Below are 18,313 nucleotides of genomic sequence, written 5' to 3' on the forward strand. Positions count from 1 at the left end.
ACAATTAAACTAGAAAGCAGTAACAGAAAGATAACTAGAAAAAACCCAAAGTGTTATAAAATTGAATGCAAAATACTTGCAAATAATCCAAAGATCCAATGGGAATTACAGCATAAATTTAATCTGAAATTTAAATCTTTCCACAGAGGGGCCAGCCAGTGGTGTTGCGGTTAAGTTCGCGTGCTCTGCTTGGCAGCCCAGCGTTTGTGGGTTTGGATCCTGAGCACAGACCTATACATAGCTCATCAAGCCACCATTGCTCATCAAGCCATGCTGTGGCGGTGTCCCATATACAAAATAGAGGAAGATTGGCACAGATGTTAGCTTAGGGACAATCTTACCCACTTCCCCTCCCCGCCCCCACACCAAAAAAACTTCCCCAGAGAAAACTCCAAGTCCAGATGGCTTCACAAGTAAATTCTTCCAAATACTTAAAAGAAAAATAATAGTACTATTTCACAAACTTTTCCAGAAAGTAAGAAAAAAGGGAATATTTTCCAACTTGTTTTCTAAGGTCAGTTTCATAATTGATACCAAAATACCATAAGCATCTTACAAAAAAGGAAAATTACAGGCAAACATCTCTCATAAATTACTTTCCCTCACAGTGGGTGTAGGTGTTACATGTTTAGAAGGGAAAAACAGTCAAATGTGAGAAAAATGTTTATAGCAACATCATCCATGTTTAAATAATTAAAGACAAATAGAGAAATTCTGGGAAGATGGCAAAGAACATAGTTTTGTTTTTTAAAAATCTCCCTGATACCTCCACAAAAGAGACAAAATCAGGACAGCAAAACCAAATACCTATGAACAACATCTAAACCAAATCTAGGTGACAAGATATCCTCACAACCCCCAAAATACATGTGAATGGGGAAAAAAATCACTGACAGCCTCCAGACTCAGGTAGTTACAGCATCTGTGCAAAAGAAAGCAGAGAGAAACAACAGGGCACCTGACAGACCCCAGATCAGGAGAACGCCAAAATAGCCAGTAGGTATTCCCAAGCAAGTGTTATGGGCCAATTTAAGAATAGCAGCTGAAATGGGAATGGTTTTCACACCTTCCAATTTGCAAGTAAATGGAAGGGATGAATGGAAAAGTCGAAAAGGGTTGGGACAGTCTGGACACTAAGAATTCTCAAAACTAACTGATTAAAGCTCCCTTCTAGAATAAAGCCCACACTGAGGAGAAAATTCTGGAAGGAGAATCCAAATTGACCTGTGCAGGAATAATAGAAACAAAGAAAAGAGAAAAGTGAGGGAAGAGCAGAAACTACAAGGCCGTAATTTCTAAACATTTCATCAAAGTAACAGAAGAGGAAGCTCTAAGCTATGAAGTTAGAAAAGCTATTTTGACTAATTCTTCCCTTCTAAAAGTTTAGCAAATCTAATTTCACATGCAAATAACTAACATAATAGGGTCATCACTGAATTCCGTACAAAGTTATTATAAGAAAAAACAGAAGTAAAAGAATAATATCCCTATTGACTGGAGTTTCCCAAATTTGGCACTATTGGGTCAGGTAATTCTTTGTTTGGGGGAGCACCTGGCACAGTATGCACTGTAGAAGATTTACCAGCTTCTCTGGCCTCTACCCACTAGACACTTGTAGTACCTTTCCCTGGTGGCAACCAAAAATGTCTCCAGACAATGGCAAAATCATGCTTCGTTGAGAACCGCTGCTACAGACAATTAAAACTCACAAAACAAATTAAAATTATAACCTAGCATTGCAAAATTAACTAGAAAAATTAAGAACATGATATGACACGAGAACAAATAAATTACAACAAGAAAATAATCAAGAATGAGGCAGCTGATAGAGCTCAGGAAAGACTAGGAAAAAGAACTTAGAAATAAAGATTCTAGAATAAACACAAGATCATATAAACAAAACAGACTATGTCTTAAGAGATATGGAAGGTGAGCAGGAGAAAAATATTTAATTAAAGAAAAAAGTGACAAAAAGGATTCAAGAGAAAGGGACACATACAGAAGAAAGGCAAAGAAGATCCAAAATGCACACAGTAGAAGTCCCTGAAGCAGACTTAAGGAACAGAACAGAAAACTGACTCAGGAACACTTTCCGAAAATTGCGGAGGGAGAAGATTGGAAACCACGTGTTAAAAATACACACCACAAGGAGGAAAAACTACAAAACTGATGAAAAAGATCAAAGAAATACAAAGTAAATGGAGATATTATCCCATGCGTATGGATAGGAAGACTCAATATTGTCAAGATGTCAGTTCTTACCAAGATGATCTATGAATTCAAAGCAATCCCAACCAAAATCCTAGCAAGTTATTTCGTGGATATCGACAAATTGATTCCAAAGTTTATGTGGAGAGGCAAAAGACCCAGAACAGCCAACACAAGATTGAACAAAGGAATGACACTACTAAAAGCTACAGTAATCAAGACAGTGTGATATTGGTGAAAGAGTAGGAAATAGATCAATGGAATAGAACAAAGAGACTAGAAACAGACTCACACATATATAGGCAACTGATATTTAACAAAGGAGCAAAGGCAATTCAATGGAGAAAGGATAGTCTTTTCAACAATTGGTGCTGGAACAACTGGACATCCATAGGCCAAAAAAAAAAAGGTATCTAGACACAGACTTTACACACTTCACACTTAAAATCGATCAGAGACATAAATGTAAAAATGCAAAACTATAAAACTCCTAGAAGATAACGTAAGAGAAAATCCAGATGACCTTGGGTTTGGCAAGGACTTTTTCAGATATAATGCCAAAGGCATGATTAGTGAAAGAGAGAATTAATAAGCTGGATTTCATTAAATTGAAAACTTCTTCATTAAAATTAAAAATTTTTCATTAAAATTAAACAGTGACAGAAACACACTGTCAAGACAATGAGAAGACAAGTCACAGACTGGGAGAAACTATTTGCAAAAGACAAACACAAAAAGGATTGTTAACCAAAATTTACAAAGAATTCTTAAAAGTCAACAGGAAAACAAACAACCCAAGTAAAAAATGGGCAAAAGATCTGAACAGAGACCTCAGCAAAGAAGATACACAGATGGCAAATAAGCATATGGAAAGAGGCTTCACATCATATGCTATTAGGGCACTGCAAATTAAAACATGTGCTACCACTACACATCTATCATGATGGGTAAAATCCAAAACGCTGACAACATCAAATGCTGCTGAGGATGTGGAGCAAGTGGAACTCTCATTCTTTTCTGATGGAAATGTAAAATGGTACAGCCACTTTGTTAAACAGTTTGGCAGTTTCTTATAAAACTAAACATATTCTTAAGCATACAATCTAGCAATCATACTCCTTGGTATTTACTCAGATGAACTGAAATCCTATGTCCACATAAAAAACTGCACTCAGATTTTTACAGCAGTTTTATTTGTAACTGCCAAAACCTGGAATCAATCAAGATGTCCTTTAATAGGTGAATACCCATATAAACAAACTGTGGTATATCCATACAATGTAACATTATTCAGCACTAAAAAGAAGTGAGCTATCCAGCCATGAAAAGACATGAAGGAATCTTAAATGCATATTATTAAGTGAAAGAAGCCAGTCTGAAAAGGCTACGTAATGTATGATACCAACTGTAGGACATTCTGGAAAAGGCAAAACTATGGGACAGTACAAAGGTCAGCGGTTGTTAGGAGTTTGTGGGGAACATGGGATAAACAGGTAAAATGTACACTACCAAGAGTGAAGCCTAACGTAAACTATGGGTTTTGGGTGATAATAATGTGCCAATGTTGGTTTGTCGACTCTAACAAAAGCACCCCTTGTGGGCGGCTGTTGATGGCTGGGGAGGATAAACATGTGGGAGGAGGGGGTATATGGAAATTCTCTGTACTTCCTGTTCAATTTTGCTGTGAACCCAACACTACTCTAAAACAAAAGTCTTTTAAAAGAATAAACCCAAATACACTAAATACTAGAAAAATAAACCCAACACCAAAATATATTTTAAGAAAACTACTGGACTTTAAGGAAAAAGATAGATATCCTTTGAGTATTCAAGCAGAAAGACCAAGTCAGTTACAAGGAAAAGAAAATAAGATTGTCACCAGGCTTTCTGAAAATTATGCTTTATGCCAGAATATAACAAAGTTATATTAAAGATATTCAAAGAAAGGAAATGTAAGCCAAGGAGGTATATTCAGCCAAACTGATCTCCCAGAATAAAGTCTTCAGACAAACTGTTACGAATGTGCAAAATCTCTGGTTATATTGTTCACACGAGCCCCTCCTAAGGAATCTATTATAAAAGGAGCTTAAGACAATCAAAATGATGAGATGGACAGAAGGATTGGAAGACTAAAGAACATCACAGGTTCTTTATGTTTGTCATTTAATCCACAAAGCAATCCTTGATAATAGCGTTTCCATTCCACACATGGAGAAACTGAACGTCAATGTCAGAGGAATTTGCGCATGGTTCCTGGGCAAGTGATGGAACCAGAACTGGAACCAAAACCCATTCCTTATCCACAACATAAAGCTGCTCCCACATACACATTAAATAAAGCTTTGCGTCTTTGCATATACAGTCATGTGTTGTGTAATGACAGTGATATATTCTGAGAAATGCGTTATTAGGCGAGTTTGTCATTGTGCATCCTAAATGACATAGCCTACTACATGCCTAGATGGTATAACCTACTATACACGTAAGCTATCTGATATAGTTCATTGCTCCTAGGCTACAAACCTGTACAGCGTGTTACTGCCCTGAATACTATAGGCAACTGTAACACAATTCTAAGTATTTGTGTATCTAAACATATCTCAACATAGACAAGGTACAGTAAAAATATGGTCTAAGAGATAAAAAATGGTATACTTGTATATGGCAATTACCGTGAATAGAGCTTGCAGGACTGGAATTGCTCTGAGTGAGTCAGTAAGTTAGTGGTGAGTGAATGTGAAGGCCTAGGACATTTCTGTACACTACTACAGACTTTATAAACACTGCACACTTACACTACACTAAATTGATAAAAAAATAATTCTCTTTCTTTGAGAATAAATTAACCTTAGCTTACAGTAACTTTTTACTTTATAAATTTTTTAAAACTTTTTGACTCTTTTGTAATAATACTTAGCTTAAAATACACATTTTATAGCTGTACAAAAATATTTTCTCTTTGTATCTTTATTCTACAAGCTTTTTTCTATTTTTAATTTTTTTTTTACTTTTTAACTTCTTTATTAAAAATTAAGATACAAACACACACATTAGCCTAGGCCTACGCAGGGTCAGCATCATCAATATCACTGTCTTCCACCTCAACATCTTGTCCCACTGGAAGGTCTTCAGGGGCATTAACACGCATGGAGCTGTCATCTCCTATGATAACAATGCCTTCTGCTGGAACACCTCCTGAAGGACCTGCCTGAGGCTCTTCTTCAGGAGGTGTCACTCTTTTCAGAAATATGTCCACGGTGGTTTGTTTGGTTTGTTTCTTTTTTTCATCATAGATCTGCTTATAAGCAGATAATATACCATGAACATTCCCCTCTCTTAAGGAAAATCTTTCAGTGCTGGCATCCATGTTTTCAAACTTTTTAAAGAGCTCGTTGAGGTCTGCAAAAGCTTCTGCTAAACTCTTCACTGTGAATTTTCTTGAGTGCTCTTATTTTTCTTCTCCTGCAGTTTCCTTTTCTCTTGCCTCTTCTTCAGCTATGTGTTCCTGTTCCAGTTCCAACAACTCCTCAGTAGTCACTTCCTCAGGAACCACCTCTAGGAACTCCTCAGCGTCATCCTCAATCACATTCAAGTTAAAGTTGTTTGCCATCTCAACCACAGCTTTGTTGATTTTTGCCACCTCCTTATCCTTGGCAAGTCCTTTGAAGGCATGGACAAACTTCTTGAGTGTCTTCTTCCAGATGCCATTCACACACTCCTTGGTGACATCACCCCAAGTCCAAGTAAGGTTCTTGATGCAGTCATAAATGTTGTAATCCTTCCAGAATTGCATCAGTGTCTTCCTCAGTTGCAGCAATAGCCTGGGCAAAGGTCCTCCTCAGGCAGTAGGCCTTAAAAGCTTCTATAACTCCTTGATAGACCGGATGGATCAAAGAGGTAGTGTTTGGAAGGAGAAATACAGCTTTGATATTAGGATGAAGATCACCAATAAAAGAAGGATGTCTGAGAGCATATCAACAATAAGTAATGGGGCCGGCCCCATGGCCGAGTGGTTAAGCTTACGCGCTCCACTGTGGCGGCCCAGGGTTTTGCTGGTTCAGATCCTGGGTGCCGACATGGCACTGCTCATCAGGCCACGTTGAGGCGGCATCCCACATGCCACAACTAGAAGGACTCACAACTAAAATACACAACTATGTACTGGGGGAATTTGGGGAGAAAAAGCAGAAAGAAAAAAAAATAGATGGGCAACAGTGGTTAGCTCAGGTGCCAATCTTTAGGAAAAAACAATGAAGATTGGCAACTGTTGTTAGCTCAGGTGCCAATCTTTAAAAAAAAAGTTCCTTTAAAAAAAATAATAGTAAAATCTTGAAGGTTATGTTATTCTCCAAACCATATTTCTCTATTTTGCAGCATAGCAATTCAGGAGGGCATCTTGGAAGAGAAGCTGGGTCATCCATGACTTCTTATGACTCCTATAGTACACTGGCAGTATGTGCTTACTGATATGTAAGGCTTGAAGGCCTTGGGGTTCTCACTAAGCCAGATCACAAAGGGTTTCAATTTGTAGCCTGCCATATTGCCCCCAAGCAAGACTGTTACCCTATCCTTAGAAGCCTTGAAACCTGGCTTTGACTTGGCCTCCTTATGGATGAAAGTCATTTTAAGGATCCATTTCCAGAACAGGGAGGTTTCATCTATATTGAATATTTGCTCTGGCAAGTAATTTTCCTCCACAATCAGCTTATCTAAAGTTTCCAAAAATTTTTCAGCTGCCCTCACATCAGCATTTGCAGACTCACCACTTAATTTCATATTATGTACTGATAATGATTCTTGAATTATTTAAACCACCCAGAGCCAGCAGTAAATTCAACATCATAGTCAGGTCCAGCCTTTTCTTTCAACATTGCAAAGAAACGTTTTGCTTTGGCTGTGATCATCAAGATACTGAGAGGGATATGCTTCTGTGTCTGGTCTTTATTCGAAGTCATTAGAAGTTTCTCCATGTCTGATACAGGCCCTTCTCAAATTTTTATTAGTCTCATTGCCTTCAATGAGGCAGATCCTTTGAAAGCTTCCGTAACTTTGTTCTTCAAGATCATAGTCAGGGTGGAATGGGACATGCCTGACTGGCAAGCAATAACCATCACTGATTTTCCACCTATGTAGTCCTTAATCACTTTTAATTTTGTTTTCAGGTCAATCACTTGACGTGATCTCTTACTGGCAACATTAGCAGCAGATTTTGTATGCTTGGGGGCAACAATGAACAAAACAACATAAGATTAAATCAAACACAAGAGAAAATAGTGCGATCAAAAGATGTAGTAAGCATGAGATGTCCGAGGCTGCTGCCAGAATAACAGAGCATGCTATATTACAGTAAAATCGTTTTTTTAAGTACAGTCAGAAAAGTACACTCTAAAATAACAATAAAAAGTATAGTTGGGTAAATATATAAAGCAGTAACATAGTCATTTATTATCATTATCAAGTATTATGGACTGCACATAATTGTATGTGCTATACTTTTATACGACTGGCAGTACAGTAGGTTTGTTTACACCACCATCACCACCAACAGGTGAGTAATGTGCTGCGCTACAACATTACGACAGCTACATGGGACCTCCATTGCATATGCAGTCTGTTGTTGACCAAAACGTCATTATGTGGTGCCTGACTATACTGGAATTGCATTTGCCCTGAATTTCATTTTCTTCCTTATCTACCCAATGAGCTCTTTTTTATCTTTGGCCTAACTCAAAATCACTTGCTGTCTCTGTGGCTTTCCCTTACCCAAAAGGGCCATATTATCATCAATGAAACTGGATAGCATTGATAACATAAAGCCTCCTCAACTGTGGCTCCAAAGCTTTTCACACACAACACCTCTAACGCAGACTTTGTCACACATGATTTCCTTGATGGTAAGAACTGTGACATCTGTGTCCTAAAATCCCAGCACAAAGCATATTATTCTAAGTAAATGTAGTTGGGGAAAAACTTAAAAAGAGGGCAGAAGACGACTCTGGGAAGTGTTTAACTATCCAAAATAAAGTTAATTACTTAAACATCTCTGCACTACCTCTTAACTTTGTGCATATTTTATTCTTACTCTTTTCATGCAATACTATCATTTATTTGTTTTCATTTGTTATGTGTCCTCTGAGAGCAAGGATAATTTTTTACTCTTTGTAGCTCTAGCACCCACCGCATAATAGTACACACAGCCAGTAAATGTTCAATAAATAGTTGGGAAATTGAATTAAAAAAATAAAATAAATGATAAACTAAATTACTTCTCAGTTCCAATTCTATGCAGATGGATAATTTTAATACGTAGAAGGAAAGCCTTGCTTTCACATTGCCTACATATTATCATACATCAAATTACAAATATTTAAGCAACAAAAATTTTACACAAGAGGTATCAGAATCTGATGTTTTTAAAGTAGTAGTTCTAATGGGAATGAACATATATAGGACTTTTAGACTACAAAATAATCTGCAATTCTTATCATTATTTTTGAAAGTGTTTTGGCCTGGAGGCAGTTTTTTCCTGAATAAAGCCTGAGGCATTTTGAGAACAGGCTCAGACTGAGACATAAGCATATTAAATTACTAGTATTTTTGGTTTTGATTGGTATTTGGGATACAACTGCACAATTTCCAGACACGAGAGTGTGAACAAATTAATTAGGAATACACACACTTTGTGTACTTGCCCTTTCTTCAAACAAATGATACTTCTTCATTCAAATTTTTTTCTCTTTAATATTAAAGAAAATGCCAGAATCATTAATGGCTAGGAGATTCACCCTTAATAAGGAAATAGCAACTCACTTTTGCAGCTTTATTAACACGTGTATAGGTTCACTTCACTGGCTAATTATTAGTATCTGACTAACTCCTACATATACAATGTGAATAGCCTCACCCCCTAGGTTATTTTTCTGTTAGTTTTGGATATGAGTTTCACTCTAAGCTTTAAGGAGAGACAGAGAAAAAGAATAAAAGAGAGAGAGACAGAGGTAGAAAGAGAGAAAGAGAGCAAAAGTGACACATACACACACTACACTCATGCCTAGACACAACTTAAAAAAAAAACTATATTCAACTTCCTCTTCATTTGAATAAGATGCTAAATCTGAAAACACCTCCTTTTACACAGACACTCTTCCTTATGCATAGCTATAATACCAAGACCCACAATACTCATGGATCATAAATATTTTCCTCCTGCCTCACAAGAATTGATCCTCCCCAGTCCTAGGTTAATGTATGTCAAACCCGTTACAGATATCTTTTAGTCAACGTGATTCCTGAATCCACATTAAAATATACACGATTCATCTCAACACACTGCTTTTATATCTTTCTTCATGCAAAATATTGCTGTGACTATTCTACTTTTCTGGCTCCCTCCATACACATTTCCTTTTCCTTTTATATTATATCCTATTCAGATTATAACATACCAAAACTCAAGACTGTCATTTGAGACAGCTCCCCAGAAAATACAACCATTCTCCATCTAACTAGAAATTATGACAAAAAAGATGATCTTTTACAAATAATTCACTTAAAATAGACACATCTTAAAAAATACAATTTGATTTTTAATAGTATTATTTCTAGTACGGAAAAACAGCTACTCTCTGCTTACCACTTCCAACGGCTGTGATCTCCAATAGTTCTGTCTGCAGTTGTAGTTCAGCTTCTCCAAGTATCTTTAGAACAGAATTGGTAGGGCTTTTTCCCCAGACTCTTCTTGGAGATCCACCAGGATCTAATTTAATAACCTCTCCTACCGTATGTTCTAGAAGAGAAAGATACAAAAAATAATTTTCAATGATAGAACGTAATAATAATAATCCTGCATTATAAGTCAGATTTAAGGTCTTCTATCCAGTTAAGTGTTTCGTGAGAAAAAGTTTTTGTAAACAAACAGCATATAATGATGATGTTTAAAGAAAGACTTTCAGGGAATGAACGATGAATGATAGAAAGAACAGAAGCAACTGACACTACTAACAAGAAAAATATCTAGTATTGCCTTTTTAAATACTTAAGAATTAAATTCTAGTTTTAGGGAACATAAAGCATAAATTATAATATACTATAATTTTAATTTGCGAAAATAAAAAATGAAGATAGTTAAGCAATAATTTTGGGGAGTACAAAAATATAAAAATATTTTGCTTCTATAAACTTAATTATAGAGAATAGAAAACAAATCCTAAGATAAATGTGCATGTGGATTAAAAGTAGAGAAAAGTATTTCTAAGAAATTTTGTTTTATTTTATCTTATACATCATAAGTAGGCAACTGACACTTTCTTTCTGACATTAACAATTTTGGGTAAACCTTATAAATAAAATTTAGCAGGCAAAAAATAGAAAATTATCTACTAAAGTCTGAGTCTTTAGAACGTTTAGTAGTAGTACATTTAGTATATAGGTACCTAGCAGTAATAGACAGGATATAACCTCAAATATTATGGAGTATAAGACATATAAACTTTCCATGGTAACCAAATACAGGTTGGTACAAATTTCTGTGTACCAGTTTCATAAAAGTAAGCACCTGCAAATCAACGGGTAATATTCAGTTTTGTACAGCCAAAATGATTACCAATAGGGAACTGATTTTCAAAAAGATGGCTAAAAGAGAGTAGAGAACCCAGAAATAACTTACAGCCACTTGGTGTCTGACAAAGATGCCAAAGCAATCTAATGTGGGGGGAGGCTCTTTAACAAACAAAACTGGAAAAACCGAATGTCCATATGAAGACATTTAGACTTTATCCCCTTTGATGTGGGGAAGGAAAACCATGTGGAGTTGGTGGTCTCTCTGAGCAGAGGTCACAGAACTGGAAGTCCAGGGAGGCAAAAGTGGTTAACGTTGGCAGAACAGAGTCCTGAAGAGTAGAAAGCTACACAGAGAGAGAACTCAGGAGAACTGTGAAGAGCCCGGTTCAAGTTGAGCTGAATACCGATCAGCACATGTGTGAGGAAATAACTGTAGTCTAGAGAAAAGACTACCCAAAAGGAGTAGAGGGAATAATACTTGGAGTTCACAAAGGATCAGAAACAGTCCCTACTCCCACCAGCCAGAAAAGAAAGTCTTATAATTCACAAGGCATCAAGTAGATTACTCAGAAAGGTTTCTGACACAGTAAAGGGGGAAACATCAGCCACAGACTAAACATTGCTCTGGTTCTACCTAACAAAGCTTAAAAGCAAGACCTAAAAGGGTCAAGCTATTTACAAGTAACTGAACTGTGTCTCAGAACAAAGGTCAAGAATATTTATAAGAACACAAAAATATATAGCACCCATCAAGGTAAAATTCACTGTTTGGCTTCCAAACAAAAATGACCAAGCATGCACAGAAGCAGTATTCAACCTAAGATAAAGAGTAAAAAAAAAAAAATCAACCAATCAAATCAACCCCAAAATGATAGACATGATGTAATTAGTAGACAAGGACATTTATAACTGTCATTATAACTGAATTCCATATTTTCAACAAGCTAGAGAGAAGATTGATGGTGATTATTAGAGACAAGGAAAACATTAACAATATCCATACTGAACTTCTAGAAAGGGAGAGAGAAAAAAGGTGGAAAAAATTATGGCAAAGAATCCAAATTTGATGAAAACACTATACTCACAAATCTGAGAAGTTCAACAAAACTCAAGCAAAAGAAACAGGAAGAAAATGACACAAAAGCATGTTATGGTCAAATTTACTAAAACCAAGGCTTAGGTGAAAAATCTAAAAAGCATCCAGAAGAAATAAGGCATATTATACACAGAGGAATAAAGAATAAGAATGACAGAAGACTCTCATCAAAAGAAATGCAAACTGGAAGACACTGGAGCAACATAATTAAAGTACCAAAAGAAAAAAAGTCAACTCAGAATTCCATACCAGAAAAAATATCTTTAAAAAAGGAAGGCAAAATAAACACTTTCACAGACACACAAGAGCTGAAAGAATTCATCATGAGCAGGAATGCATTACAAGAAATGTTAAAGGAAGTCCTTCAGGCAGAAGACAAATGATACCAAATGGAAATCTGATTTACACTAAAGAATAAAGACCACTGGAAGTAATAAATACATGGGTAGATACAAAAGATTTTTTCCTCTTATTATTCAAAACTCTTTAAAGGATAAATGACCATGATGTATTGTGGGGTTTATAGCATAAATTTTTTAAAAAAGAACAGCACAAAGACTGGGAGGGAACAAATATAAGTACATTATTGTAAGGTTCTTACACTAGATGTGAAATGTAATAAGTCACTTGAAGATAGACTGTGATAAGTTAAAGATGTATGCTATAAACTCTAAGGCAAATGCTAAAATAACACAACAATGAGCTATAGTTAATGAGCCAGTAACAGAGATAAAACGGAATCATAAAAAATAATCCAAAAGAAAGCAAAATAGAAATAGGAGAGCAAAGAGAACAAAGAATAGAAGAGACAAACAGAAAAACAAATAGCAAAATGGTATATTTAAATCCAACAATATCAACAATCATATTAAATGTAAATGGTCTAAACATACTAAGTTAAAAGTTGTAAGAGTGGATTAAAAAAGCAAACAACAATATGCTGCCTCTAAGAAATCTACTTTAAATATAGAGACATAAATAGATTAATAGAAAAAAAGAGGATAAAGATATACCAGGCTAACATTGAGCAAAAAAGAGCAGAAGTGACCATATCAATATAAAGTAAATATTTTAAAAAGAAACAATCTATTGATAATCAATTACCACACAGATGAATCTCAGAAAGCATTATGCTGAGCTAAAAAAGCTGGACACATTTAGATTGTCTATTTGGGATTTTTCTTCTTTGTTGAGGTGGGCCTGAATTGCTATAAACTTCCCTCGTAGAACCGCTTTTGCTGTATCCCACAGATTTTGGCATGTTGTGTTTTCATTTTCATTTGTCTCCAGGAATTTTTTTATTTCTTCTTTGATTTCTTCATTGACCCAATCATTGTTCAGTAGCATTTTGTTCAATCTCCACATTTTTGTGGCTTTTCTGGTTTTCTTTCTGTAGTTGATTTCCAGTTTCATACCTTTGTGGTCAGAAAAGATGCATGGTATTATTTCGATCTTCTTAAATTTATTGAGACTTGTTTTGTGGCCTAATATGTGATCAATCCTGGAGAATGTTCCATGGGCATTTGAAAAGAATGTGTATTCTGTGGTTTTTGGATGGAATGTTCTGTATATATCTACTAAGTCCATCTGGTCTAACGCGTCCTTTAAGGCGAGTGTTTCCTTATTGATCTTCTGTTTGGATGATCTATCCATTGGTGTAAGTGGAGTGTTAAAGTCCCCTACTATTATTGTGTTACTGTCTATTTCTCCTCTTATGTCTGTTAATAATTGCTTTATATATTTAGGTGCTCCTATGTTGGGTGCATAGATATTTACAAGTGTTATTATTTTCTTGGATTCTTCCCTTTATCATTATGTAGTGCCCGTCTTTGTCTCTTATTACAGTTTTTGATTTAAAGTCTATTTTGTCTGATATAAGTATTGCTACCCCCGCTTTCTTTTCTTTGCCATTTGCATGGAATATCTTTTTCCATACTTTCACTTTCAGTTTGTGAGTGTCTGTAGGTCTGAAGTGTGTCTCTTGTATGCAGCATATACATGGATCTTGTTTTTTTATCCAGTTGGCCACCCTATGGCATTTGATTGGAGCATTTAGTCCACTGACATTTAACGTAGCTATTGATAAATATGTATTTATTGCCATTTTGTCACTTTTTCTTTTTTTGGGGGTGTTTTAGTAGTTGTTCTCAGTTCCTTTCTTTTCGGTTGCGTTTGTATACATTAACAATGAAGTAGCAGAAAGAGAAATTAAGAATACAATCCCATTTGCAATTACAACAAAAAGAATAAAATACCTAGGAATAAACTTAACGAAAGAGGTGAAAGATCTGTACACTGAAAACTATAAAACATTGTTGAAAGAAATCGAAGAAGACACAAAGAATGGAAAGATATTCCGTGCTCTTGGATTGGAAGAATTAACATTGTTAAAATGTCCATACTTCCTAAAGCAATCTATAGATTCAACGCAATCCCTATCAAAGTCCCACAACATTTTTTACAGAAATAGAACAAAGAATTCTAAAATTTATATGGAACAACAAAAGACCCAGAATAGCCAAAGGATTCCTGAGAAAAAAGATTAAAGATAGAGGTATCACACTCCCTGATTTCAAATTATACTACAAAGCCATAGTAACCAAAATAGCATGGTACTGGCACAGAAACAGACACACAGATCAACGGAACAAAATTGAGAGCCCAGAAGTAAACCCACAAGTTTATGGACAGCTAATATTCGACAAGGGAGCCAAGAGCATACGATGGAGAAAGGAGAGTCTCTTCAATAAATGGTGTTGGGAAAACTGGACAGCCACATGCAAAAGAATGAAAGTAAACCATTCCCTTACACCATGCACAAAAATCAACTCAAAATGGATTAAAGACTTGAATGTAAGACCCGAAACCAAGAAACTTCTAGAAGCAAACATAGGCAGTACGCTCTATGACATTGGTCTGAGCAGCATATTTTCAAGTCCCATGTCTGACTGGGCAAGGGAAACAAAAGAAAAAATGAACAAATGGGACTACATCAAACTAAAAAGTTTCTCCACAACAAAGGAAACCATCAACAAAACAAAAAGACAACCTAACAATTGGGAGAAGATATTTGCAAACCACATATCAGATAAGGGGTTAATATCCAAAATATACAAAGAACTCATACAGCTCAACAACAAAAAAACCAACAATCCAATTAAAAAATGGGCAAAAGATCTGAACAGAGATTTCTCCAAAGAAGATATACAGATGGCCAACAGGCATATGAAAAGATGCTCAACATCATTAGCTATCAGGGAAATGCAAATCAAAACTACAATGAGGTACCACCTGACTCCGGTCAGAATGGCTATAATTAACAAGACAGGAAACAACAAATGTTGGAGACAAGGGAACTGCTGGTGGCAGTGCAAACTGGTGCAGCCACTATGGAAAGCAGTTTGGAGTATCCTCAGAAAATTAAGGATAGATCTACCATATGATCCAGCTATTCCACCGCTGGGTATTTATCCAAAGAACTTGAAAACACAAAGGCATAAAGATACTTGCACCCCTATGTTCATTGCAGCATTATACACAATAGCCAAGACTTGGAAGCAACCTAGGTGCCCATCAAGGGACGAATGGATAAAGAAGATGTGGTATTTATACACAATGGAATACTACTCAGCCATAAGAAATGACGAAATCTGGCCATTTGTGACAACATGGATGGACCTTGAGTGTATTATGCTGAGTGAAATAAGTCAGAGGGAGAAAGTCAAATACCATATGATCTCACTCATAAGTAGAAGATAAAAACGACAAAAAAAAAACAAAACACATAGCAATGGAGATTGGACTGGTGGTTACCATCGGGGAAGGGGGGAGGGGGGAGGGCAAAAGGGGTGATTAGGGTCACATGTGAGGGGATGCACTATAATTAGTGTTCGGGTGGTGAACATGATGTAATGTATACAGAATTTGAAATATGACGTACATCCGAAAAAAATGAAAATTAAAAAAAAAAGAAGCTGGACACAAAAGGGTACAAACTGTTAGAGTCTGTTTAAATAATATTCTAAAACAGAGTGAGTTAATCTAAGATACAAAAAATTCAGAAAAAGTTGCCTCTGGGAGGCCAGGAGCAGAGACTGACTGGGAAGAGAGACGGAACTTTTGGGGGTGAAGGTAATGTTCTGTATCTTGATAGGGGTTTGGATTATGTAGGTCTAGGCATTTGTTAAAACTCAGCAATGCACAGTTAAGATTTTTGCATTTCATTGTATGTAAACAAATACTGAACTCTTTTTAATGATATATATGCTGCAAAGTACTTAGGGCAAAGTGCACCGATGTCTGCAATGAACTCTGAACTGCATCAAAAAATATGATAGACTAATTGATGGATAGAAGGATGGACAGATATGTGATCAAGCAAGCATAGCAAAATCTTAATGGCAGAATCTAAATGGAGGGCATATGGTGCTCATTTTGAAATTATTTCAATTTTGCCACGTTTGAAATTCTTCATAACAAAATGTTGGGAAAAGTAAATCATGTATAATCATATGATGGAACGTTACACCGCTATAAAAAAGAACAACGGGATTTTTTTATGTACTGGTATAAAAAGATCTACAAGATATATGTATAAGTAACATAAAAAAATAAAAATATAGATAATATATAATAATGTAAAATGCAAGGAGCAAAAAATATGTCCTTTTTCATGTACACATACACACACACATACGTGTGAACAAGCTCTGGAAGTATAAACAGTGAACTAGTATCAGTGGTTACTTGGTAAGAGAACAGGAAATGAAATAAAAAGTGTTGAGGCAGGAGAGAAACTTCAACAACACACTATTGATAATATGTGATGTTTTTATCACATGAATACATTGCCTAATTAATAAATTAAACATGATTTTTGAAGTCATGAGACAAACTATTTGTCTAACAGTATTCTCAGTCTCATATTAACTTTTCACAGGAAAGTGCTTTTAATAAGGTAATAAGGTACCTGATAGGTCCTCATATATTTGTCTGAGATAGGCCTATACGATCATTCAAGATTATCCAATTCCCAACAATCAACAAAGTGAAAAGATACACAGAATGGGAAAAAATATATGCAAACCATATATCTGACAAGGAGTTAATATCCAAAATATACAAAGAACTCATTCAACTCAATAGCAAAAAAGCAAATAACACAATTAAAAAAACGGGCAAAAGACCTGAATAGATATTTTTCCAAAGACAGATGAAAGGCCAACAGGTACATGAAAAAATGCTCAACATCACTAGTCATTAGAGAAATGTAAATCAAAACCACAATGAGATATCACCTTATGTCTGTTAAGATAGTCATCATCAAAAAGACAAGAGAAAACAGGGGCTGGCCCAGTGGCGCAGCAGTTAAATTTGCACGCTCCACTTTTGATGTCTCAGGGTTCACCGGTTCAGATCCTAGGCAGGGACCTAAGCACCACTTGTCAAGCCATGCTGTGGCAGGCGTCCCACATATAAAATAGAGGAAGATGGGCACACATGTTAGTTCAGGGCCAATCTTCCTCAGCAAAAAGAGGATTGGTGGTGGATGTTAGCTCAGGGCTAATCTTCCTCAAAAAAAAAGACAAGAGATAACAAATGCTGGCAAGGAGGTGGAGAAAAGGGGGACTCTCATGCACTGCTGGTGGGACTCCACAGTAAGGAGTTTCCTCAAGAAATAAAACATAGTACTACTATATGATCCAGCAATTCCACCTCTAGGAATATATAAAAAGGAGATGAAAACACTAACTTGAAAAGATATCTGCATCCCCATGTTCATAGCAGCATTATTTACAATAGCTAAGACATGCAAACAACCTAAATGTCCCTGGACAAAGGAATGAATAAAGAAGGTGTGGTATATATATACAACGAATATTATTCAGCCATAAGAAATGAGGAAACCTTGCCATTTGCAACAACATGGATGGACCCTGAGGGCATTGTGCTAAGTGAAATAAGTCAGACAGAGAAAGACAAATACTGTATGATCTCACTTATATGTGGAATCTTAAAAAACAAACAGAAAACCAGACTCAGATAAAAAGAGATCAGATTTGTGGTAACCAGAGGCGAAGGGTTGGGGTGGGGGAACTGGAGACAGGTGGTCAAAAGATACAAACTTCCAGGGCTGGCCTGGTTGTTGCAGTGGTTAAGTTTGCATGCTCTGCTTCAGCGGCCGAGGGTTTGCCAGGTCAGATCCTGGGTGTGGACCTATGCACCGCTTATCAAGCCACGCTGTGGTAGGCATCCCACATATAAAATAGAGGAAGACGGGCACGGATGTTAGCTCAGCATGTAATCTTCCTCAAAAGAAAAAAAGTGGAGGAAGATGCGCATAGATGTTAGTTCAGGGCCCAGGGCCAATCTTCCTCAGCAGAAAGAGGAGGATTGGCAGTGATGTTAGCTCAGGGCTAATCTTCCTCAAAAAAAAAAAAAAAAAAAAAA

The 18,313-nt window shown here is 36.2% G+C and overlaps 1 protein-coding gene across 11 annotated transcripts in view; it reads right to left on the reverse strand.

Moving 5' to 3' along the window:
- The window catches only part of NEK1 (NIMA related kinase 1), a 219,998-nt gene that overhangs the window by 53,621 nt on the left and 148,064 nt on the right, over nucleotides 1–18,313 (reverse strand). For all 11 annotated transcript variants that reach the window (XM_046657126.1, XM_046657120.1, XM_046657127.1 and 8 more), the window contains one exon: nucleotides 9,842–9,994. In XM_046657126.1, the coding sequence (XP_046513082.1) occupies nucleotides 9,842–9,994 (153 nt within the window). The remainder of the gene's footprint in view (nucleotides 1–9,841; nucleotides 9,995–18,313) is intronic.

Source organism: Equus quagga, chromosome 3, assembly GCF_021613505.1.
Source record: "Equus quagga isolate Etosha38 chromosome 3, UCLA_HA_Equagga_1.0, whole genome shotgun sequence".
Taxonomy (NCBI): Eukaryota; Metazoa; Chordata; class Mammalia; order Perissodactyla; family Equidae; genus Equus; species Equus quagga.